This window comes from Phascolarctos cinereus, unplaced genomic scaffold (assembly GCF_003287225.1).
Source record: "Phascolarctos cinereus isolate Bilbo 61053 unplaced genomic scaffold, phaCin_HiC Scaffold_4;HRSCAF=312, whole genome shotgun sequence".
Taxonomy (NCBI): Eukaryota; Metazoa; Chordata; class Mammalia; order Diprotodontia; family Phascolarctidae; genus Phascolarctos; species Phascolarctos cinereus.
The window spans coordinates 644,831,235-644,858,543 of record NW_027555847.1 but is presented as its reverse complement, the minus strand read 5'-3'; the positions used below and the strand labels follow the sequence as shown (position 1 = coordinate 644,858,543).

Here is a 27,309-nt window from a genome sequence, read left to right as displayed (position 1 = left end):
AAGAAAAAACAAAAACCACATGACTGATTGATAACATTGAAAAGTCCCAAAATGTGTGCAATATGCAACACCTGTGGACTTTTCGCCTCCGTGATGAGATGGTTTGGTGATGTCCTCTCACATCTCTTCATTTGAGTCTTGTTTGATCTTCATCATTTTGTCACATTGATTTTTGATACCTTGATGTGTTGTTCTTTACATTTACATTGTTGTCGTTGCTTTGTATATTATTTTCTTGGGTCTGCTTACTTCACTCTGCATCACTTCATACAGGCCTTTCCATGTTTCTCTATATTCGTCATACAGGTCATTTCTCATGGCATAGTGATATTCCATTACATTCATCTACCACAGTTTATTTAGCCATTGCCTAATTGACAGGCAGCTGCTTTGTTTCCAATTCTTAGATATCACAAAAAAGTGCTGCTATAAATATTTTGTAGTATATGGGTACTTCTTATTGGTGGCTTCCTTGGGACATGAGCCCATTAATGGAATTTCTGGTTCAAAGGGTATACACATTTTAGTCACTTTATTTGCATAATTTCTTTCTTTCTTTTTTTTGGCTAGGCTATGGGAATAAGTGACTTGCCCAGGGTCACACAGCTAGTAAGTGTTATGTGTCTGAGGCCACATTTGAACTCAGATCCTCCTGAATCCAGGGCTGGTGCTTTATTCACTGAGCTACCTAGCTGCGCCCTATTTGCATAATTTCAAATTGCTTTCCAAAGTAATTATACTATTTTATAGCCCCACCAACAATGTATTAGCATGCCTATCATTCCACAAACCTTCCAACATTGCATATTGCCATTTTTGTGTGGTCATTTTGGTTATGAGGTAAAACCTCAGGATTGTTTTAATTTGTATTTCTCTTCTTATTAGTGATTTTGAGCAATCTTTCATGTGGTTGTAAATGCTATTCAGTTCTTCCTTTGAGAACCGTTTTATCCGTTGAACACAAATATATTAGGAAATGTCTATTTGTGTGTGTGTGTGTGTGTTTGTGCGTGTGTGTATTATTTATATATCTTGGATATGAATCCCTTATCAGAGAAAATTTATACAAAGGCTTTGTTTTTCCCCATTTAACTGCTTCCCTTCTTATCCTAGGTATGTTACTTTGTTTATGCAGAAGCTTTTCAGCTTCAAGTAATTAAAGTTATCTCTTTTATTTTTTGTAATTGCTTCTGTCTCTTTTTTGGTTAAGAATACATCTCCTACGCATAACTGTGAGAAGCATATGATCTGTAGTTTTTTTTATAATATAACTTAATATTAAGGTCACATTTCGACTATATTTTGGAATATGGTTTAAGGTGTTGGTCTGAGCTTAATTTCTATCAGACTGCTTTCGATTTTTCCCAGCAATTTTTTATCAGATAGGGAGTTTTTTCCTAGGTAATTTATGTTTTCCATTTTATGAAATACTGGGTTATTGAGTTCTATTATTTCTGATTCTTTTTTGTCTAGTTTGTTCCATTGATCTACCTTCTACCTCTCTATATTTTAACCAATACAGATAGTTTTGATGAATGCTACTTTGTAGTATAGTTTGAGGTCTGGCAGTGCTATTTCCTCCTTATCCCTACTTCTTTTAATAATTTCTCTTAATATTCTAAATATTTTGTTTTTCTAAATGAATTTTGGTATTTTATCAAATTCCATATTTTATCCCCTTGGGAATTTGGTTGGTATTGCATTAAAAATGTGAATGAATTTTGTTGAGCTAACTGAATTTTAAGGACATATAGATTAGGGATAGTTTCATATTTTTTATGCCTTTGTTGATTGGTTGGATCCTAAAGTCTATTTTCATGTGTCTTAATTTCTCTTCACATTTTATAATGCCTCTAGTATGTTTTGATATGAATAAATTTTAAAATGCTGAGTCAGTCTTTTGTTTTATTCTCTGTTTTAGGTCAGCCCGCACTTTGCAGCCTGCCTCTGGGGATGAAATCTCCACTAATGTGTCTGTCCAGCTTTATAATGGAGAGACCCAACAACTTGACATCAAATTGGAAAACATTGGAACTGAACCTTTGGAGAAACTAGAAGTCACATCAAAAATTCTTACCACCAAAGGTCTGCTGGCTTGCATAATCTCAGATTACATTATTAGAAACTGCTAACAAGCCAAATTGATTCAATGGCCAGATCCCACATCCTAGTTCTCCGCAGAGGAGCACAAATAATTTCCCCATGCTTCCCCAAGCAAAAATAAATTCTAAGACCATCACGCCCTATTGCTGTCAGTGAATTTGCCCAGAGTTAGCACTATCTTTCAAACTGACAATTTTGCTTTTTTGACTGTCACAAAATAAGCATAACACTTAAGATATATAGAACATTTAGCAGGTAAAAATTGTCATGTCAAGTCAAAATCAAAATCCACCCAATCCTGTATTCTTTGTGGAGAGGATAGTGACACTAAGAGGTTTGTAAAGATTTGTAAACACTGCATACTTTAGTACAGTGCAGCACTTAGCACAGTGCCTGACACATAGTGGGCACTTCATAAATGTTTATTGATTGATTAATAGTTCTCATTTTCTCTCAACCCCATAAAATTAGGGTTTATAGCTCAACAGAGCCTTAGTTGGAGGCTACCTGAGATACTCTGTATTCCAACCTCCAACCTCCAACCTATGTGTGAGTTTCTGTGCAGCATGCCAGAAAAGTGGTTGTTGAACCACTGCTTAAGTGCTTTCAGTGATAGACAACACATTGCCTTATGAGACAGAGCTTTCCTTTATTAGAATAGTAGTAATTATTGGGAAGCTCTTTTGTCTTCAGTACTGATCTGCCTCCTTGTCACTTCTGCCTTGTAACGCTAGCTATGCCCCATAGTGTAAAACTGAATGAGTCCAATCTTTCTTTCACTTTCAAGTTGTTATTGGAATCTTTACCTATGTCCTTTTGTAGGCCTACAAAGCTCTCTATTTTTCCCTAGGAATATGGTCATCCAAATGTGAGAACATTGTAAGGTAATTAAGGTGGTTAGGCTATATACTACTACTAGCAACAGTAAATAGAGTAATATATAGAGGACTTTTGTGAAGATATTTCCCTCTGCAAGTTTTAATATGTTGTGGAAGGATATCTTGGAGCTAGAGACATAATTATAATACTGTAGAACATGTTAAATAGGGCAGATATATCATTATCCTCAAGTGACGTACAAGACCTAGGTTCAAATTCTACCTCAAACATAAACTAGCCACATGCCCCTGGGTAAGTCATTTAATCTGCCTTGGCTTCAGTTTCCTCATATGTCAAATGAGAGAGTTGTATTTGATGACCTCCAAAGTCTCTTCCAGCTCTGAATCTATGATCTTACGATTCAGTTATGTAGCAGTTATAACTGAGACTCCAACTTAAGTTTTCTGATTCAAAGCCCCATATTGTTTCTTTATGTAATACTTAGTGTTCTTAGAATCATAGGTTTTAGAACTGAAGAGCACCTTAAAAGTCATCTAGTTCAATCATCACATTTTATAGATGAGGAAATTGAGAGCCAGAGAGGTTAAGTGATTTGGCAAAATCATTGTGATATTAGCTGTGTTAATCTCACAGTTAATAAGCTAACAGAGCCAGCATATGCTTCCAGGCCCTCTCCCTCTAATCATTGCTCTTTATGATGGAGAGAGAGGGAATTCCTTTCTCTTATTCTTCCCTACCCTAATAATAATTACAGGCCAACTTTAAATCAATCAGGATATGAGGCACCAAGCATGGGCCCAGGACTATGTGTTTTGAAACACATAGAAGAAGGAGATAGTCTCTTTGAATAAGGACCTGATATTCTCATTGGGGAACAAGAACACATGTGATGTACAGGACATTGGAGTCAGGATCTGAAGAGTCAGTAAGCTCCTTGACATCAGGGACTTTCTTTTTCCTTTATTTGTATCCCCATTAGCACAGTGCCTGGAACATACTAGGTGCTTAATAAATATTTATTGACTGACTTGTTGACTAATTTGAGTTCCAACCTGGCAGCTCAATTGTTATGACTTTTGCCAAATCTTTTTACCCTAGTCCATTTGTGTTACCTCAGAGGGAGAATGTATTAAGAACAAAATGAATATCAAGTAGGCTTCTAAGACCTCAGTAAAGCCTGTTGTTTGTATGCAAATCACTTCCTAACCCCTCCCCCCACCCCTCAACCCAGGGTGGTGGCCATCAGCATTTTATAAAGTATAGGAGGAGAAGGGACCAGAAAGGTGCTTTCGACCATGTTGATATTCCTGTCCTGCCCCAGTGTCTACCAGTTTCCTTATTCTCTTTTGCTGGCTTGTAAATGGTCATCAGATGGCCCCATTCACCTTGTGATTTCATCTTGTCTGGGCCTTTCCCCACTTCACTGTCCTCCATGCCTTAGGCTCCACGATCTCCACTCAATGCTTGAATGACAGCCACTGGCCAGTGTTCAGTTCCTTGCTTAGACAATTAAAGATGTAGCTGGGGCCTCCTCCTTGCCTTCAGTTTCTCCAACAAGACTGCTACTTCTTCCTCAACACTTAATAGTTTCTTTTCAGGTACGATGGAGACTACTCTTTGCCGGTGACTACCTTCTTGCTTCTTTTCAGAAGTAATACTAATACCAGCTGGCATTTACATAGTGCCTACTATGTGCTAGGTATTATGTTTATTATTTCATTTTTTATGTCCTTTCATCCTTACAACAACCCTGTGAGGTAGGTGCTATTATTATCCCTATTTTACAGATAAGGAAACTGAGGCAGACAAGTTAAGTGACTTGCCCAGAGTCACATTGCTAGTAATTATCTGAAGCTGGATTGAACCCAGATCAAGAGCAGTATCATAGGAACCTGGGAAACTGTCAATAGTCTTCCTAGATACAGACAAATACATAGCCCATAAAAGTTTCTCTCGTAATAACTTTGAGGGTGGGTTTCAGTTGTGTGAAAGTGAGTTATTACTTTAGGGGAGGGGCATAGGACTATTATATTTGGAAATAGTAGGAGAGCAGTATAGTTCTGGGGAAATTATAAAATTATAAAGAATAACAAGGTAATGGCAGCAGCAACAACTATAACAATAATAATTATATGTACATTTATAGAGTGCTTTAGGGTTTATAGAGCTCCTCAGTGTTGGATTGTGTGGTACTTGTTGAAATGTTGTAGTTGTTAAGAAAAGAAAGCAATTATTAGGAACTTGGCTATCTAGAACAGGCTTTGTGGATCTGGTAGGACTTGAGCTTGGGCTGGAAGGATGTGGTAGGATTTAGATAGGGAGAGAAAATAGGGGAATGATCCCTAGTGTACCTAAGTCTTTATAGTGAGCTCTGCATTTAAAGATCTTCCATTGTACCTTTTATACTTTATGGTATTGTAAAATATACCATCTTGAAATATAAATTCAGATTATATTCAGTCCCACAGACATTTCACCAAGGTTTTTCTCTCATGGTATTATTAACTAGTTTGCAGTAGGTTTTAAACATTTGCTTTGGAAATTCTAAGACTGAGGTAATCTTTCTTTATTTTTCATGTATGCTTAAGATAATTCCTAATTGTAAAGAAAGTATTAGAGTCCTCAGGTATAAGTGCTGCTTAACCTGGATTGGAGCCAAATTCGTGTGCATGTTGTCTACTTTGGCCCCAGAGGGTAGAATTGGGACCAGTAGGTACAAACTTCAGAGAATTGGGATTCAGTTCAGTATTAGGAAAGTATTGTGGAGGGACCTCACGACAAAATTGGCTTCCTTGTTCATGATAGTAATAACAGTAACTATACGAATAACTGCTCTAGACTAATTGGTCTATTTATATTTTTTCACAGATTCCTAACATAAGAGCCTAGGTGAACTTTGTTGAACCTCTCACATATACTTGTTTACCTCTACCTAGGCTGGGCCTGGGCACTGCATTATCTGGCACTCCTACAGTGGTAACATTCCGTTCCCCTTAAAACATTCGGGCTCATAGGTTTCAAGCATAAAACGGGTTTTATTTGCACAGTTAAAACATTCACATAGGAGCCCACAGAAAACTGAGAAAGTCTCCAACCTCTTCTGGAGGCTACTCTTTCCAGGGTCCTATATGTTCCCTGTGCCTTATTCTGCTTCCCTGAATGAGACCCCCACACAGCATAAAGTGGCAAGATTTTTCTGTTTCCTTGGAAAGTCTTTTTCTTAATAGCTCCTTAATACTCCATGGCTCCACTCTTATCCAGCATTCCAGAATTCAGTTCTGAATGGCTCCAGGTCCTCCAGGCACTCAACTATCTTAAATCTTTAGTTCCCTTTGGCTCTTCTGCCTTCTCTCTCCTCCCTAGATCATTGGGTTACTTTTTATTTTACCCTAGATTGTTTTCCAGAAATTGCAGAGTACTGGGCCAACTTCTCTGATCTTCTTCAAAATCTTGTAGAAGATTAAACTATTGGACTGACTTCAGCTCTGACTCCCGCTCTACTTCTCCAAAACTTTTCAGAAAGACCTGGAGAAGAGAGTGGCAGAACTAAAGCCTTTTAGTATATTCTCCTTCATAGAGGAAGGTCTTGCAGTATAAAGGGAAGGGCAAAGTCTATTCCTCTCTGAAATTCCTTCCTGCTACCCTGAATTATAATGATCATAGCTATATCATGAATTGTAGTTTACAACCATATTTCCTCCCAAATACACTATGAGTACGGTAGCATAGGTCCTATTCCCAATTTTACAGATGAGGAAACAGGCCTGGAGAAATTGTAACCAAATGCAATGATCCACAGTAAAGCATTGAAGTTAGGGTCAAAACCCAGTCTTCTGACTTCAAGTCACAGTGAGGAAAAAAGTAGAAAAGTTGGTTGGAGGGCCATACCTTCAAATAGGTAGTAGAACCCAATTTCTTAGAAAGCAATATATACTTATTTATGTCTAATGGTAGCTAAGGGGTGGGAGGAGGGAAGAAAAAAATTTACATGATAATTTTCTATATCTTAAAGGAATAGCAAGTTGTGGATAGTATATTTGCAGTTTCATGGATGGTCATCTTTTTTAAAATTGTACTGTGTTATGGAAATGCTTATTTTATTCCATAAATTTAAAATAAAAAAAGAGAAAGTAATGAGTCCTTTGCCCCAGGGGAAAAAAAAGAATAACTGCTCCAATTTATATAGTGCTATGAGGTTTACAAGATACTTTTCTTATAACAGGTCTGTGGGATAGGGAGTACAAGTGTTATTATCTCTGTTTTTTATAAATGAGGAAACTGAGTCTTGGAGAGATTCAGTGACTTATTCAGTATATCTAGTGTCAGAGCTGCAAGGTCCATTTCCCCCCATTTTACTAGGTTGTTTCATAAAGATTGAGAAGGGATTATTGACTAGTTGCCATTCAATGTCAATGCCTACATGTATGCTTTTTATTTTAAAGTTGATTAAACAAATACAAAAAAGTCAGAAAGTTGCGAAAGTTATACTATTTCTCCCCCTTTCCTTCCCCATCTGAGAAATTTGAAAAGCTAGAAGTGTTTCTGAGAAACAGTGAGTAGGTATGTTTAAGCCGATGTTAGACTTGTCAAGGATATTGTTGAGATTCCTGCTTTGTGGGGTGTGAGGTCTGTTGGTAATGCTGATAAAGCTAGTTGACCTCCTTGATCCTTTCTAAATTAGATTTTCTCTTTCATTGCATGATTCTCTGGTCATTTCCTTATCTCTATACTTATAACATGCATTCCTGCCTTATTTTCTAATTATTTTCTCTTGCTGAAATGCTCTTTAAAGTTCATTTCTCCTGTTAAGTCCTTGCTTCAGGTGCCTCATTCAGTGGTATAGGTTGTGACCCCTCTATATTTCATCCTGTGTGATTCTTGTCCACCTTTTTGTGTAAATTTGCTTAGGAGGATCCATCCAGTATACTGGAGGGCTGCCTCTTGTTGTCTTATTGTCTTGAGAAAATGTGAGCCTCCTCCAGTGGTAGTAGGTTCCCTCTTCCTGGGGGTCTTTAAGTAGTGACTAGATGACACTTGTTGGGTGCATTGTTGTGAGGATTACATTTTGAGTTTGGGCTGTGCTAGATCATTGCTGTGCTCCCTTTTTCCTCTAAAGTTCTGTGGTTCTGAAATACATTGTGTTTATGTAGCATTATGGGCTCATAAAGACAGAGCTAAAAGTAACTTTAGTTCCTCCTTTCATTTTACAGATTTAGAAACTGAGTCCCAGAGAAATTAAATAACTTGCTCGTGAAGTCAAACAGGTTGTAGATGGCAGAGCCAGGATTTGAATCCATTTTAAAAACTCCTATCTGATCTTCACCCCATGAGGAAAGTTAGCTAGACATTTATCATCCCTATTGTATAGGTAAGACACTTGAGGCATTGAGAGATTGGGACTTATAACTTATCTTTTGGCCACTCCAAACTGGATGTCCCGGACTAAAAATCTTAATGTTGTACTGATCTCCTCACTCAGGTTTACCCTCTGTATTCAATCTGTTGCCAATTATTTTCTTTTCAACCATCACAACATCTTTCTTATATCTACTTCACACACACAGCCACAACCCTAGTTTTGACACTCATCACCGATTATTAGCACTGTTGCAATAACCTTCTCACTCATCTCCTTCCTTGAGTCTCTCCCTAGTATAATCCATCTTCCACTTAGCTGCTTAGGTCATTTAAAAAATTTTTTTATTAATTTATTTTGATTTATCAACAATCACTTCCGTATGCTTTTGAGTTGAAAATTTTTCTCCCCCTTTCTCCCCCCAACCCTCCCCAAGATGGTGCACAATCTGATATAGGCTTTACATTTACATACCCATTAAAAATATTTTCACATTAGTGAAGTTGTAAGTAAAAATTAAAACCAATAGGAGGAACCATCGGAAAGATGAAACAAAACTCAACAGAAGGTAAAAGTAAGTGATAGCGATTTGACTTCCATAGTTCTTTCTTTGGATGTGGACAGTATTTTCCATCCCGAGGCCTCTGGAGATGTCTTCAATCCTCATAATGCTGAGAAGGGTTCAGTTTAACAATCTTAGTCATTGCATAACGTGGCTGTTATTGTGTACAAAGTCCTCTTGGTTCTGCTCACTTCACTCAGCATCAGACCACATAAGTCTTTCCAGGTTTTTCTGAAGTCAGCCTGCTCATCATTTCTTATAGCACAATAGTATTCCATTACTTTCATGTACCACAACTTGCTCAACCATTCCCCAATTGATGGGCATCCTCTCAATTTCCAATTCTTTGCCACCACAAAAAGAGCTGCTATGAATATTTTTTGTACATGTGGGTCCTTTTCCCATTTGTTTGATCTCTTTGGGACATAGCCCTAGAAGTGCTATTGCTGGATCAAAGGGTATGCCCATTTTTGTAGCCCTTTGGGCATAGTTCCAAATTGTTCTCCAAAATGGTTGGATCATTTCACAACTCCACCAGCAATGTATTAGTGTTCCAATTTTCCCACATCTTCTCCAACATTTATCATTTTCCTGTTTTGTCATGTTTGCCAATCTGACAGGTGTGATGTGTTACCTCAGGGTTGTTTTGATTTGCATTTCTCTAATCAATAACGATTTAGAGCATTTTTTCATATGGCTATAGATGGCTTTAATTTCTTCATCTGAGAACTGTCTGTTCACATCCTTTGATTAGGTCGTTTTTTTCAAGAGCTAAGAATTTCAAGAATTAACTGCATTAATTCCCTACTCAGGAAGCTCCAATAGTACCATCTTATTTCTAGGATCAAGTATAATCTTTTCTTCTTGACTTTGAAGCTTTTTGTAGCCTTTCCCCCTTCCTACCTTTATGGTTTTCTTAAACTTTATTCTCTTTTGCACATTCTACAGTCCAGCAAGACTGGCCTACTTGCAATTCCTTGAACATGGTGCTCCCTTCCTGTTTTAGTGCTCTTCCCCATGCCTGGAGTGCTCTTTGACTTGTCTGTCTCTTAATTTCCCAGGCATTTTCAAGACTCAGCTCAAATCCCACTATCTGCAGGAGACTATTCCCAGTCCCACTAGCTGCTGATGCCTTTCCCATTTATATTGCCTTCTCTTTACTCTGTATAAAGCTTGTCCATACCTCATTTTTTCCATGTGTCCCCTTTATTAGAATATTAGCTGCTTATTTTCTCTTTTTGCCATTCTTTCTATCTCTAGTGCTTGGAATGGTAGCTGATGTGGATAGTAAACATTTAATGAATGCTTCTTGACTGATAATGTTAGAGATGGAAAGATCCTTAGCATATGTCTAGTCCTTTCATTTTATAGATAAAGAAACTGAAACTCAAGGTTAGGAAGAGACTTACTTGCCTAAGTCCATATAGTTAGAGCCCACAGTCCTCATCTTCCTCATGTTTTATACTGAATCATTCTGCCTTAATCCTTGTACATGTATGTATGTGTGGAAAAATCTATGAAGTTGTCAACATTTTCAAACAAGTGCATTTTTAAATGAAAAATTAAAGCATTCTTATTTTATTCAAGTCCCAAGATGTAATAAATTTTCTTATGAAATTAAATTCATGCAAATAAACCATCTGCTTCCAAAATATACAAAAGGGAGTAATTCCTGTCATTTAAGTTCAACAGTAGCAAAAAACTGTCAGCATTAATAAATGGACTGCAAAATAGAAGAAGCTGTGAAATTAAAATCTTAAGCTGAGAAGATGAGTAAGACTGATTATTTGAGCAGGGGAGGGCAGCAGAGACAATATAAAATTAAATTGTAGAACTACAACAGTGTCCCTTACCATCTAGGTATCAACTTTATTTTAGTTCCGTTGAGTTTAACATTGCTTTGGAATTCTGGATTTTTCATGCTCCCATTATTGACAGACATGAACTAGAATAATACGTTTTAGATAAACACATTCTAACCTCCTCACTTTGCCCACTTTTGTTAGCACCAAGTTTGTATCCAGTGCTTGAGTGCATATTCAAGTGTTTTGGACATCTACCTTGCCCTTTACAAAACTACTGTTGAGTTGGGGTGACAACAATAAATTAAATGCATCCTGGGTGAAATATACCATTTAGTTAGCATATGATTCATTCCGTCAGAGAGCTTATAGTTTAGTTAGGAGAATGAGATACCTGTAAAAATAGCTATATACATTGTATGTGTGACCCATAGAATAGTGCTACAGTTTTTTGGTTTAGATTAATCAGGCTCAGTTTTCGGTGGTTCCTTACCCTCTTCTCTTTCTTTTTCTCCAGTCTTTCTCCTCCTCTCCCCACTTCCATAGCACAGTTTTGGCTCATTTTGTCCTTTCCCAGAGTTTCTGCCATAAACTTCAGAATATAGCTTTCTTGTGTAGGTTTCCACAAATATAGGTAAAGGGGCCTTAGTTTACATGTGAACATTCAAGAGAATAGTGTATCAGGACAACTTTATTCTGCTTTATAGGGCAAAATTAAACGAGGGATGCAAATATAATTCTTTTTCTAATTTGTCCCACCTTTTCCTCAGAGATAAGTCCTCTTGATTCATAGCCCCACCTTGATTTGGACTCCCTTTAGAAGGCAAACGAACTTGGACCTCTGGAGATTCTAGTGGGACTAGATATTTGGGACTGGTCCCAGGATTCATCCCTGGGCCTCATACTGATTTCCTGCCTTTTGATAACTGTTCTACAGACTTGCATTTTCTCTTCCTTACCCCTCATTTCCACGATAAAGAAATGAACTTGGGCTGCTAAAGAGCAATTTATGGTATCTGAAATACTCATGGTAGTAGTTGAGGACAGATTCTAGATATTTGTACCAATTTAAATCAGTCCCTTATTGTTTTTCTGACTTTGGAGTCACACGCTAGAATGAATCTCAGTCTGGGACACACTGATACTTCCCCAGAAGGCTTGGGTTCAGGCACTTCCATCACCTGGCCCTGTGTTTTCTCTGTTCCATGGCTACCATCTCTTGGACTGAAAGTTTTGCAATGGCTTGTCCATGACTAGACACAGGAATCCCATTGAGGTTTGGGAACATTCCCTGTCCCTGTTGTAAGTGAGAGTATGTACAACTGTAATGTGGCCATCTAACACTGCCACTAATATCCCAGGGAGAAGGCTTTCGGGATATGTAAACTTCTCCTTTTCCATTTCCTTTTCCTGGATCTAGGTCTCTTCTTAGATTTTTTTTTTTTTTGGTATCTGCTCAGTTCTCACCTTGATTATTTCGGACTCACCACTGTAGTTTTCTGGTCTCTTTTATAGGCCAAGTTCAGAGGGATGATTCTGAACCATAATAATCTGAACCTGCCACAATCAGTCATCCTCACTGAAGTAGGAATGAGTTGTAAAGTACTCTCAAATGGGCACATTGACATCCATCATAGGTAGATATAAGACCTTGGATTCAGGAAATGCTGGGTTCTAGTCTTCCCTCCTTCTGACCCACATTGGCTTAGTGACTCTGGGCAAGTCACTCTACACCTCAGTGCTTCCAGACACCTCTTTGTGACTATAAATTGCAGAGTAGGTGCCAATCTGTGTAGAGGGAATTTCTCTATGGGAGTTTCTTGTGCAAATGAAATCACAGATCTGATCTGGGGGAAAAAATATACCAAGTACTACGCCTCAGTTCTGAAGATGTGAAACACAAAATAAAGCAATCCCTGTACTCAGGAAGCTTCCATTCTTTGGGGAAAAGCAACATAGTCACAGAAAACTAAATACAAAATATATGTCTTAGCAAGAGTGTGCTAGCTTCTGGGGGATGAGGGGAATCATCTGAAACTTCCTGAAGGAAGTCAGGAAATTTATGCAAGGGTGATGGTATGGTTGTACATCCTGGGCAAAGGGGACAACCTGTGCATTGTCATATGGGCAGTATTCTAGTGGATAGAACACTGAGCCAGAGCCAGGAAGACCTGGTTTTGAATCTGCTTCACATACTTACTAGCAGAATGACTTAAGTCACTTAAGCTCTCTCAGCTTCAGTTTCCTTCCTGTAAAATAAGGAGATTGCACTTGATAATCTTTCAGGTCCCCTATAGCTCTAAATGTATGATTATATGAGTACCAAGTAGGACAAGGGGCTGGAACATAAGAGTGTGTGGAGAGTAATAGTTTTTAAGCCTGAAAAGGTGGATGGAACCAGATTATTAAGGTCTTTAAATAGCAGAGGAGTTTGTATCTTATCCTAAGTGGGGATTCTTAAGCTGGGATCTATAAACTTGGTTTTGGTTTTGTATTAATAAGTGCATTTCAAAATAATTGGCTTCCTTTGTAATCTTCTGTGTTTTATTTTGTGCATTGTGGAGTTGAAGCATCTAGGTTCAAATACTAGCTGTGCTGTTTAGCACCTGTATAACCCTGAAGTGGGGTTTTACTAAATTATCTCTATGGTTGCTTTAAGCTCTAACTCTTATGATCCTGTGAACTATATAACAGGATCATTGTAGGAAAAATGCTTTGTAAGCCTTAAAGTACAATGTAAATATGTATTGCTGTTATCTTCAATAGTGATAGTACTTTGTAGGTACATTAAAAATATTCTGTAATATAGTCCATTTAATGGTCCTGTGTTGACATGGCCAAAATAGGTTTATGGTTTGAATATTTGTATAGTTTGAGAGTGGCTGCAAATGCAGAATAAATTATTTTCAGGCAAAGGGAAATCACTTTAATTAATACCATGGGGCTTTATATGCACAACTCATTGTAAATTGTAGATTAGGTGAGGATGACGGGCACAGTGACCATTACAACTTTTAGAATTATGAATGCCATTTCCAGGTCTCTACTATATGTTACCCTGCTATTTTCTTTATATCATGCCTCTTTGGCCCTCAGTCTCATCTTTACGTAGCACTCAAGACGGCCCTCCCTTCCATGTTAGACTCCCAAAATAGGTACTTTTTGTTCAAAGTTCTCTGTGGGACTGTATCCACCCTGCCAAATGTTTTTCTCCAGTTAGTCATAGGAAAGGTGAAAATATGAAATAGCATGGTAAGAAAACTGCTAACAGATCATAAGCTGAAGTCACACTTTCTTATAAATACACCATTAATGGGCCCCGTATGCTAGGAATCAAACAAAGGGGCATTCATATCAATGGGTGCCAGGTACCTGGTACTGGGTCAGGGAATAAGGTCCAGGTTAGGCCACTCCTCTGATGCTATAGAGCTAAAATGTCTTCTTAGTGATATCAAGCTGTTTTCACTAAACTTTTTCTGAGCAATCTTCTCAGGCCTCTGCTTATCTTCTAATATCTACAGTGCAAGTAGTCTCCATTGGTTCCCTTAGTCACTGCTGAGCATGCAGTGTCAACTGAATTTGCTCAGGTATTTACAGAGTGCTTATTCTTATTCTCTTAGCCCCGTCTCTTCAGGGATACTTTTGTCATCTCATCTTCAATCTCAGAGTATAGTGGCTAGAGTCTTTTAAGGATAAGGACAAGGTAATAGCTTTTTAGTCATAACCACTACAACTTATTAATAAAAGCAGGCAGAATTCCCCATCCCTCCATTAAATCTTTTTTCCCCTAATCCCTATGTCAGCGTGTAACTTGGAGCCTTCTGTTACAGATAACTAGATAATTTAGAATGAGATACTCCCAAGATCTCCTTTGCCTTCGTATGTAACTTTATTCAGTCCAGACCAAAAGTTTTAACTAAGGAGACAAGGTCATAATTCTCCATCTACCTAACCTTTCTTCCTGCATTTTTTTTATTAATTTATTTTGATTTATCAGCAATCACTTCCATAAGCTTTTGAGTTTTAAATTTTTCTTCCCCTCCCCTCTCCCTTTCCTGTTCCCTCTCTAAGATGGTGTGCAATCTGATATAGGCTATACATACACATTCCTATTAAACATATTTTCATATATTACAATATTGTACTAGAAATGTTAGCTTTAGCAATAAGAGAAGAAAAAGAAATTGAAGGTATTAGAATAAGCAAAGAAGAAACAAAGCTATCACTCTTTGCAGATGACATGATGATATACTTAGAGAATCCTAGAGAATCAAGTAAAAAACTACTTGAAATAATAAACAACTTTAGCAAAGTTGCAGGCTATAAAATAAATCCACAAAAATCATTGGCATTTCTATATATTTCCAACAAAGGCCAACAGCAAGAAATACAAAGAGAAATTCCATTTAAAGTTACTGTAGACATTATAAAATACTTAGGAGTCTACTTACTGACACAAACCCAGGAACTATATGAACACAATTACAAAACACTTTCCTCACAAATAAAGTCAGATCTAAATAATTGGAAAAACATCAGTTGCTCATGGGTAGGCTGAGCTAATATAATAAAAATGACAATTCTGCCTAAGCTAATTTACTTATTCAGTGCCATACCAATCAAACTACCAAGAAATTTATTTTATAGAGCTAGAAAAAATAATAACAACATTCATTTGGAATAACAAAAGGTCTTCCTGCATTTTTTAAAAGCTACATCTGTCAGGGACAAAACATGATTCCTTTGGTGCTACATTTTAACCAGGGGGAAACTACAGTTTTTTTGCATGTAAAATGAGAGAATTGGATTACATGACCCATAAGGTCCCTTCTAGCTCTAAATCTGTGATTTATTTCTCTTGATCATATAGTAATTCTTCTTTCTTTTGATTCCTTTGGTTTAACGAATTTCTTTTGGTACATAAGTTTGGGCAGGTCACTTCCCCTCTTACAGATTGTAAGTTGAAAAGGGCCTCAGAAGATATTTTGCCTAACCGTTAAATGGAACAGGATACTGTTCTACAGTATCCCACAAGAGAGGCTATCCTATCTTTAGTTGAAAATCACCAGTGAGGTAGACCTTAGTTTTCCTTTTTCTATTCTACTCTTAGACAGCTCTAATTGTTAGGAAGATTTTTCTTATGTTAAGCTGAAATCTTAAGTTCAGCAATTTCTACCCATTTGTCCTAGTTCTATCCTTTGGAGACATCTGAATACATTATTTTTCCATGTGACAGGCTTTTAAAAAGTTGACTGCCACGTATCTTCTAAGTCTTCTCTTCTCTTACTAAACACTCCCATTTACTTCCTTTGATTCCCATATGGTATCATCTCTAGCCCTCCCATTGTCCTGGACACCTTCTCAGTATCCTTCCTAAAATGTGACTCTAAAACTGGAACATGATACTCTTTTGTTCCCAGGTTCCTCATCTAAAAAATGAGAGGGTTGAATTAGATGATCTCTAAGGCCTTGACAGCCCTAACATACTGAGTTCTTTGTTAATTTTGTATTTAAGCAGTTGTAATGATGTAATTGTAGTTGAAATATATTTAAATTTGCTTATATTTTGGGGAGGAATTGTAGGGGTGGTATCTTACTTGGTATGTGTCCCTGGCAGCCAAATTGAAACAATAGCTGATATTTTTTTTTTAATTTCAGTCCTTCATTAAAAAAATAACTGCTGTCTGAATCTATTTGTTTAAGGTTGATTTAGCCTTGGGTATCATTCATTAGTAGCAGACACTAGTGAATCCTGGAGAACATCTAATAATTCATTTAAATATAGTTGATCTCACAGTTGAAACACTTCTTTTTTGAAATGAAAAACAATTTAAACAGACAGGAACATTGCTGAAATTATACTCTTTAATGTTGATTCTTTCTTTTTAAGACATCCTTTTGTAGAGCAAAGAGTGCTGGATTTGGAGGTCAGAAGACCTGGTTCACGTTCCAGCTCTCCCATGTACTAGGCTGTATGGTGATGGACAATTCACTCAGTATTTTGGAATCTCAGCCCCCTCTTCTGTAAATGAGGGGGTTGGACTCTCTGATCTCTATAGTACCCTCTACCTCTAAATCCTATATTGTGTCTCATTTGAACTCAGAATGGTCCAGATTTGCTAGGTGAGTCATTCATTTGTACAAGATATAAGTCTGGTAGTTGAAGAGGTGATTTTCAGTTTCTTTCGTTAAGTATGTTCTTGGCATATGTTGGCTGAATTAAACAGAATTTCTTCTTTTTTTGCCCCTAGGACTGTGATTTCCAAGTCCAGCCCGCCTACTGCATCCCTTATATGCCAGCTTGGTTTTAGGGAGTGTGTGAGATGACTCAGAATTATCAAAGCAAAGTGATATTCTAAAATATGTATATTCCTTATGATATGTTTCTGTTCAGCACTCACTTTCCTTTCAGTAGATATCAGTTCTCTTATAATTGTTATGGTCATAAGTTTATTGTAGATGAATGCTTTGCACATGGTAGGCACTTAATTGTTTTTTTTTTAAATTTAATTGATGTGAGTTAAATTTTTCAAAGACTAGGAGTAGCTCAAAGTAAGGTAAGTCAGTGAAGAGACCAATCATAATGAATATATATATGCTCTAGACCAGATGTTTTCCTTTCCTTTTTCTTAAAGTAAAATGTATGCTAGTTTATAGCCATTGGAGCATTCTAATGGATGTGCTTCTGAGAGAATTAAAAAAAAAATTTAGGATAGTAACATTGGGAGTGGAAATTGTAGATATTATTATTATTGTAACTTTTGTTTGGTGTCATATCAAAAAAGAAATGTAGTAAAATTTGCTAACTGTGAATGTCGGATAGGAAGGAATGTAATGTACTGGATATCCTCCACTGGATTTGGAGTCAGGAGAGAAGTGGGTTCAAATCTACCTCTGACAAGGATAAGTCATCTAATCTCTGCCTCAGCTTTCTCCTTTTCAAAGTGGGAAGGAAATAAGAATTCATTAAGTACCTGTGTGCCAGGCACCCTTTACAAATATTACCACATCTTAGTCCTCATAACAACCCTGGGAGGTAGGTGCCCTTATTATCTCCGTTTTATAGTTGAGGAAACTGAGGCAAACAGAGGTTGAGTGACTTGCCCAGGGTCATATAACTAGTCAGTGTCTGAGGCTAGATTTGAATTCAGGTTTTCCTGACTCTAGGCACAGTGCTCTGAGTCACTTAACTGGTTCTTGGGATGATACCTGTAATACCTAATGGGTTTGTGAGAAAAACAGTTTAAGGTTTGCAAAGCACTTTGCAAATGTGATTTATTACTGATATGAATTATTTGACATTTGAAATGGACCTCAGGTACTATTAAATCCAACCCCTTCATTTTACTTATGGGAAAACTGAGGCCACAAGAGTTAAGTGACTTTCTTTAAATCACATGAATTGTTCAAGGCAGAACTCATGTCCTCCTGAATCATTTGTCTGTTGCCTTCCTACTATATTTAATAGCTCCTTTCACTTGATGTCATATCCAGTGTTTCTTGTTAGCAGCTGGATAAATTCCTACAAGTTTTGTTTCTTCCCTTAACATTCCTCCCCGTTCCCCAAGTTCTTATTTGTCCATGGGGGCATATGTATGTATTTAGATAAATCATCCAAGAATGACCAAATATCTTTTATTAAGTACAAGCAATCACATAGTGCCGGTGTTAGCAGAAATAGTTCAGTGGGTAGAGTCTTGTGTCAGAGGGGACCTTTGCTGTGCACTGGTCTAAGCCTGCTGCTCTTGGCATCAGTGCCTCATGATAAGGCTTGACTAGTATTAACCTAACAGATGGATAGATAGTTTAGAAAAACCAAACTCAGTATGTACTTCCACTCTTTCTGGGGAAGGCAGAACTCCCAGGGATAATTGTCCAAACATTTTTATGTCCTGAGTTCATGTAGTCTGGCATCCATTTATCTCAATCTTGCATTAACTTGTTTGGTGATTAGGTGATGGAGTGAAAAGCTACATTTCATTAGATTAAAGGTAATGTTACATGCTCACAACTTTTACCGTCAAATCAGCAAACACGTGAGAATAATAATTCTTTCCATATCTAATGCGCTTTAAGTTTTACAGATCAATCTCATAACCCTTAGAGCTGGATGATGCAAGTTTTACCATTCTCCATTCATAGAGTAAGAATCTGAGTTTGAGATATGTGAAGTGATTTGAGTATAATTAGGCATCATTTAGCAGAGCTTGGAGTAGAACTAAGGTCTTCGGCTCTGACCATTGTTTCCACTGTATAATTTTGTATACATTTTCGAGGCACTGAGAAGTAGTTAGTCATGCTGTGTGCCTATGGTAAATAATTATAGAAAATATTTAGTCTGTACCACTTACTTAAAATGTGGCAGGATAAACAGAACATCTGTGTATGATGAAGTACAGTACATTTAATTGCATGTATAAACCCATAAAGGTGGGGTCAAAAGAATGATGGTCTTGTGAGACCTGGATTTGAGTCTTCTCTGACAGTTGCTAGCTGTCTGACCATGGGAAAATTACATAGCCTCTCTAGGCCTTAGATTTTTCACCTACAAAATAGGTATAATAATCATAAGGTAAAGTCCTTACCTTATGTGGTAGATGGGTAATCAGTCAACAAGCATCTATCAAACACCTATTATGTGTCAGTCACTGTACTCAGGTGCTGTCGATACAAGTACAAAAAAATGACACAATCCTTACTCTGAAGGAGCTTATATATTCAAGACAGAATACTTTTAAAGCTATAACATATGACATAAATTTGAATTAATCATTATCATATTAAAATATGAATTTGAAAAGTTAGTTGCTTGAGTGTGAGATTGTTGAGACCTAGCTTAGTCAAGGTCCACATGAAAAAGATCCAAGGACTTTGGTTGCTAGCAGGCTTGATGTGAGCCAGCAGTGTGATAAGGATGATTAAAAAAAAAAAGGAAATGCAAATTTTGTTAACTGATGTATATATGTAAGTATTTTTATATATTCCATATTTTGGGAAAAAATAATCCTGCTGTGCTCTGCCCTGGCCAGACAATACTTAGTATTGTGTCATGTTCTAGGTGTCGCTGTTTGGATGAAGTTGACAGACTAGAGCCTGCTTAGAGCAGAGTTACTAGAAAAGGGGTTAGGAGATGTCATATTAGGATTCTGTCCTTTACCCAAGTTGGATAAAGAGGTGGCCTTTCTTCTCATCAAGGCCAACCTCTCTACATGTATCCATTCCCTCCCATTTTCTCTTACCATATCACTCTTGCAACCATTTCATTCCTTCCCCTCTAATTTTTAGTCCCTCCCTATTGACTGTTTCATTTTCTGCTGCCTAAAAACATGCCCATGTCTCTTCCAGCCTTAAAAAACCTTTACTGGACTGAACTATCTCTTTAACGTGTTGTCAGTATTATCAGTTGATAACCAAGTATTTATTAAACACCTACTGTATGTCAGGATGATGCTATATTTCTCCTTTTCAAAGCTGGTAAAAGTTGTCTACCATTGATACCTGTATGTCTCTAAGTCCTTCCTCAATCCATCATTTTCTGGCTTCTTACTTCTCATTTGACTGACATTGATTTCTCCAAAGTTACCAAAGATCATTTAATTGCAAAACCTGGTAATCTCTTCTCGGTCCTCATCTTTTTTGTCTTGACACTGTTGACCACTCTTTATTCAAGGATACTGTCTACCCTTTCCTGACTACTCTCTCTTGTTTTCCCTCTTATTTATCTTATTGCTTTTCCTCAGTCTTCTTCACTGGCTATCTATCCATATGCCACCCCCTAAAGCACGTAGACCACAGGATTCTGTTCTGGGCATACTTCTTTTGAATTGTGTTTTCTTTACTCCAATCTGTCCCCCACACAGTTAGGTGCCAGTTATTTTCCTAAATCACAAGTCCAACCGTGTTACTTTGTTCAGTAAACTTCAGTGACTTCATATTGCCTGTAAGAGCAAATACGAAGTCCACTGTTTGACGATGAAAGCTCTTCCCAACCCAACCCTTTCATATGTATCTAGTCTTCTTATATTTACTCCCTTCTAGGGACTCTGTGATCAAGCTGTACTAGTTCCTGCATAATGGAAATGGATCATTCTGCAGACCTCCTGCTCTCTCCCGGGGTTCTGAGTGGCCCCACTCCCTCCTTACCTGTGCAGACACTGAAGCCAGAGAGTTTTCAGTGCCTGGACCGGAGGACCCTGGTGTGGGGCTCCACCACTGCTGCTGCACTGTCTCCCTAACCTGTGCCTTTACTCTTGTTGTCCTTCATGCTTGGAATGTTCTTCTTCACCTGTTACCACTCCTGGCTACTTTTAAGACTCAGCTCTGATCGCATTTTCTGTCGGAAGTCTATCCTGGGTCCCTCAGCTACTATCATCCTCCATCTGAGATTGTCTTTCTCCTGTATAGATCTTGAAGGTATTTAGTTATTTTTCATGTCCCCCTTGTCATAATGTGACCTCCTGGAGAACAGTAACAGTGGATTTGCCTTTCTTTATGTCCCTGGTGCCTAACATGGTGCACAGAACAAAGTAAGTGCTTAGTAAGTGCTTGATGAATGGCCAAAGATAGTGCTGTCCTTTCTCACCTCTGCCTCTTGGGTTACTTACCTTCCCTCAAGACTTAGCTCAAGTTCCACCTTCTACAGGAGACCTTTCCTGTTTCTCTCATCTTATAGTATCTTCTCTTCTAAGTTTGTCTACTATGGACTCTGTATGTATCTTCTTATATACTGATTCATGTCCATGCTGTCTTCCCTGTGGAAATATAAACTCCTTGAGTATATGCACTGTTTTTACTTTTTCTTTATAACCCCAGCCCTTAGCACAGCAAATACACACACACACACACACACACACACACACACACACACACACACACACACACACACACAAAGATGTATACACATACATATACATACACATATGCATATACACATATATATGTATATACATACACACACATACACATGTATAAATATAAATAATTGTTGATTGATTCCTGCCTCCATTTCATTAATCAGGCTGTTCCCTATGCCTGAAATACCCTTCTCCACTTTATTTATTGAATTCCTATCACTTACCTCCTCCTTCCATGAGTTTCTGTTCCTTTCTTCCCACCCCCCTCCCTTTTTGGTAAAGACTTTTCCTCTTCTTGGCGCTCAGGTAACACTGTGTTTGAATTTTTCTTAGATTTTCATGAAATGGTTTGTAGCATAGTTGTTTGTGTACTGGGACCACATTTTATCTAAACTCTATATTTTCCCAAGCACCTAGCATGGTGCTGTGCACATAGTAGGTACTTTATAAATGTTTGCTGAATAAATGAATGAATGAAATAACTTTTTTATTCATTGACTCAGAATCTTAAAATTAGAAGCTCAGTTATGCTTCAAACCCCAGCTCACATACTGACCTGCCTTCACAAATGTTTATGCCTTTTTTTGTTATCACCTATATTTTCCAATATATCCTTTCCCATTTCTTTCCCCCTCTGCCTCCCATAGAGGCATCCCACATTACAGAGAGACAGAGACAGACAGGCAGAGAGCGACACAGAGAGAAACAGTTTGAGTAAACTAACCAACACTTTGAAAGTGGCCATCCAAACTGTGATTGAAGATCTCCCCCAAGGGAGAATTCACTACTTCTAGAAGCAGCCCATTCCTCTTTTGGATATATTTGTTTTATAATCTTTTTCTTACTTGAAGCCTGGATCTCAAGCTTGAAGACTTCCAGTTACAGACAGGGCAGTTCATTCCGTTCATAAGAATCATAGCATCTCAGAATTGGAAGGGATCTTAGGTGTTGTTCCTACAATTTCATATAAGAATATTAATTATTTGCACAACATTTGCAAGAAGTTATAGAATCACAGATTTTTTTGACTTAAAAGAAACTTTAGTGGCCATTTAGTTTGGCCCAACAACAATCCTTTCTAAAAAAATGTACCCAACAAGGGGTCAGTCATATAAGTCTTTCTTGGAAATCTCCAATGAGGAAAAATCCACTTCCTTCCAAGGCAGTCCATTCCACTTTTGAATGACTATTTTTGTTAGGAAGTTTCTTCCTCAAGTCTAAATTTACCTCTTTCCAACTTTTACTTATTGCTACTAGTTCTGACCTGTGGGTACAAATGGAAAAATAAAAATCCCTCTTCTAGATGATGGCCCTTCAAATACTTTAAGACAGCGTTCATTCTCCCCTTAAGTCTTATTTTCTCTAGCATCTGCTTGAAGACCTCCAGGGATGATTCATTATATACAGAGGTAGCTCATTCCATTGTTGATTGTCCCTTTGTTAAAAACATTTTTTTCTTAGAGTATTTGTTTGCTTCTCTTTAATGTCTCCTTATTGGTTCTAGTTCTCCCTTAAATTCTTTTGGGTAGCGTCCACTTTTCCAAGCACTTGGGGGAGTATCGGTTTTAAATTTTTCTTCCTATTCCTTCTTTAGGATCATAAGTTCATTAAGGGCAGGGATTCTGTATTATGTTTCATCTATGTATCTCTAGTGCCCAGCATAGTGCCTGAAATATATGTGATGCTTAATAAATGATTGTTAAATTGAGTTAGACTTCCCTGTGCATAAAATAATCTTTCATTTTACTTGGTCATTTTAAAACAGTGATACATTTCCTCCCTAAAATTATCATGTGTACTTTACTTTTCTAGAAAAGCTGTATGGTGACTTTTTGAGTTGGAAACTTGAAGAAACACTCTCTCAGTTTCCCTTACAACCAGGAAAGACAGCAACATTCACTGTAAATATCAAAGTAAAATTGGATTTCTCCTGTCAAGAGAATCTCCTGCAAGATCTCAATGATGGTAAGTCTCCTTTGCCCATTTTACTTCAGTTAATTCATAAGCATTTATTAAAGTATGTTACATTGCTAGATTCTGTGATAGATAGACACTGTGCAAAGATAGATAGAAGGGGAGTCAATCAGTATGCAGAGGGCCTTCTTCCAATTTTCTTCATAGGACATGGATACCAAGAGGAGCATACTCTTTATGTCCACTGGTAGTTTTTTGGTCTTGCAGTCTGAACCATCTTTTTGTTTTTGTTCTTTTCTTGTCACACATTTCTCTGATGTCCTTCACCTCATTGCTCCTCCATAATTCCTGGTTTGTAATTTGTTGTAGCTTGACCAAGCTTACAGCTTGCTCTCCATTGTCTTCTGGCTGAGGCATACGTCATGCCTAGAAGAATGCTGATGTTAAAAAGTGGGTATTTGTTCCAAAGTGAATTTTGGAGTTACTAAAAGAACTGTCCCATTTCCCAACCTCATCTTTCTATTCAATCCAGAGTCCAGTTGATTGTCAGTTTACAGTGTCTGTCCCAGAGATATGTAGTTATAGATGAGCTCTATAGGTTGTCTACCTACATGTCAAAGTCATACAAAATACCTTGAAAAATGAAGCAGAGGTAACTTTGTTCAGTGACCCTCTGATTATTATCAGGCAAAGATTAAGACAGGGAGTTATATGCTCACCAAAGGTGTTTGTCTCTGTCATGGTGGAGGCCCAGCACAGAGTCTAAGGCAAAGAGGGTTTCCTTAAAGATGGTGAGGTTCTCTAGATGCTGTCATCTGCAGGTGACATTTACTGATTGCATCGAGTCCCTTATTATTACAGGTCCATGATCATCCAGATGAGCTTGTTTGACTATCCATATAGGAAAAAAAAGTGGAAAATGAATACCTGTTTTCTATTTTTTATTAATTAATATAAATTAATTAATTGATCTCTATTTTTCATTAATTAAGAGTTTCCTTATGTCAGAGGACCTGGGCTTGAATCCCAGTTCATCCACCTTTGTGACCTTGGGCAAGTCATTTATTCTTTCTAGGCCTGAAGTTCCTTATGTATAAAATGAGGGACTTGGACTAGATGACCTCAGAGATCCTTCAAGCTCTAAATCTATGTATGTAATTTGTGACTATAATATTTCCATTGTAAAGATGACAAAACTGTGGCTCAGAAAGAATAAGTTACTTGCCCACTGTCATTTGGCTAGTAAGTGACAGAGACAAACCCAAACTCTGGTCTGTTTAGTCTTATTATAGAAAGAACACCTAGTTTTAATTAAAAAAAAACTTTAAAAAGTTTTAAATAAAAAAAAATTAAGTAAGAGGATATATGTTTAAATTCTATCTATACTTCTTTTTTTGGCAAATTACTTCTCTGGGCCTCAATTTTGTAAAATGAGGTAACTAGATTAGATCATCTTTAACATCCCTCCTGGCTCAAAATCATTTTATGCTTTGAGGGTGGTAAGTAGACAGCCACACTGTTGCCAAGTTTGACAATGTCACTCTCCTACTCAGTAAACTCCAGTGGCTCCCTTTCACCTCCAGGATCAAATGCAAAATCCTGTGCTTGGCATACAGAGCTCTTCATAACTTAGTCCCTTCCTATCTGTCCAGTCTTCTTATACGTTATTCCCCACCACATACTCTTCAGCCCCCTGGCTGTTTCATGAATTCAACACTCCATCTCTTAGCTCTGGGCATTTTCTCTGGTTGTCCTCCATGTCTGGAATGCTTTCCTTCCTCATCTCTGCCTACTGGCTTCCCTGGCTTCAAATTCTAATTAAAATCCCACTTTCTACAGGAAATCTTTTCTAACCTCTTAATTCTGGTGCCTTCCATCTGTTAATTATTTCCTATTCATCTTGTATATGGCTTATGTGTATGTGTGTGTGTGTGTGTGTGTGTGTATGTTTGAGCCTCTCTGGTAAGTGATGGATGTGAATGCAAATACAAGCAAATGGTAATATAGCCTCTGCCTTTAAGCAGATTCATTCCAGTGGGAGAAGACATATCAAAGGGGAGCTGCTCAGCTTGGGGATAACAGGCATGGGGGGTACTGTAGAGAAAGTCCAGAGATTCAGGAGTGCAGCCTGGAGACTAATAAAGACATGTCTGGCCTGGACCTCTTTCTTAAAAGGGAGGTTATGGGAACCAGACAATTAGAGGTAGCGGGAATGGGAGTGGTGGTTGTATCCTTCTTATGAAGTCCAGGGGTAGAGTTAACTTTGAGGGTGAAGAGTTTCCTAGGGCTATTTTAGAGAAAGTCCAGGAGAGTCAGGAGTACTGCCTGGAAAGGAATGAAGGAATCAGGTCTAGCTCCTAACTGAAACCCATACCTGTCAGGATTCTTGGTGAGTGGTCAGGGAGGCTGTCCTTGAATACTTCCAGCTTTGAGGGAACTCATTCCTTATAAGGCAACCCATTCCACATTTGGACAGGCCTAATTATTAGGCAGTTTTTCCTTGAATCAAGCCAAAATCTATCCTTTTGCAACTTCTACCGTAGTAGAAGAGTACTCCTAGTTTTTTTTTAAACTCTTAATTTTTTTGTTTTGTCCTAGTTTTGCACTTCCAGGCATAGAACAACAAATCTAATCCAATTTCCACTTAATAGCCTTATAAGTAGTTGGAGATAACCATCTTATTCTTGATAAGTGCTAACCTAGCACCTGAAATGAATTGTTTACTAAAACTACAGATCATGAGTTGTTCGCTATATTTCCTGAAAGATAAAGCAGAAATTGAAACATTTTTGTTAAGTACTTTTTATCTTCCGAAAAAAGTTCAATAGATGAAAACACTTACTATTAGAACTTCTCAGAAATAAAATGAGCTTTCTTGTGATAGTGTGAATTCCCTATCATCCGGAGTCTGGATGACCACTTTTTGAGATGTCATATCCATAATTGATACTTTAGCCCTGGGTTGTGGACTTGATTATCTTTTAATCTTTTCCTTTTTTGGGATTCTAGGATTCTACAAAACACATAACTTTTAAGACTCAAATTTTGTAGATATTACATTTAATATTAATCTAATAGTGTTCTTAAATATTTCTGAAAGAATTAGGGGAAACCCTTTTTTTTGCTAAATATATTGAAACCTAGAACAATCAAAGATACAACATTATTCTGGAACCTTGAGCAGACCTTCTAAAAGGATTTGAAATAATTCCCTTCCCCTCACAGTGTTTGTAAACTTTTTTACTATGCTATGTTTAAATAAACTTTCATATCAGCAGACAGAAGGTTACTAAGAGTTTGGGGGAGGGGGAGGGAGTTATGTATAGAGGGGTGTTTGGAATAAATAGCACTGACACCTGCCCTGGGAATGCTTGATTAGTTACTCTCCCAGGTGGTAGGTCTTGACAAATGGTCTTCCCACTGTGAAGGTTTGGATGTGAGAAACGGAGGAAAAGGTGATGGTGGCTTCCCTTTCTGGCCATCTGTGTCATATTTTTAGTCTTCAGGATGCAGTTTGGAATTCTGGGAGGCAGAAATCTGAACTCGCTGACTAGTTTGTTTTCTGTTTCACAGATGACATTTTACCATTTTAGTTGTGGATTTGGGGGGACCAGTCTGGAGCTAGGTTTATCAGCCCAAGAACCGTATCTATTCTTATATCTCTTAAAATACAGGGTATTGAATAACTTTAGGATGATGGTCATCAAATAGCTTATAGGTGGAAAGCATTCCATGCCTCATTTCTGGTATCATTAGCTTATATATAATCAATATATATATGATTGTTAAACCAATCTCCTTCACTGATAGTGGATCAACAAAAATACAAGTTAGCTTAACTAGGCCTTTTGAGTGCACTTTGAGGGTTCAGGTCAGGAA

The 27,309-nt window shown here is 37.6% G+C and overlaps 1 protein-coding gene across 3 annotated transcripts in view; it reads left to right on the top strand.

Annotated features, from left to right (window-relative positions):
• TRAPPC9 (trafficking protein particle complex subunit 9) overlaps window positions 1-27,309 on the top strand; it is a 942,595-nt gene that overhangs the window by 223,808 nt on the left and 691,478 nt on the right. For all 3 annotated transcript variants that reach the window (XM_020967021.2, XM_020967026.2, XM_078153761.1), the window contains 2 exons: window positions 1,922-2,085; window positions 23,329-23,481. In XM_020967021.2, the coding sequence (XP_020822680.1) occupies window positions 1,922-2,085; window positions 23,329-23,481 (317 nt within the window). The remainder of the gene's footprint in view (window positions 1-1,921; window positions 2,086-23,328; window positions 23,482-27,309) is intronic.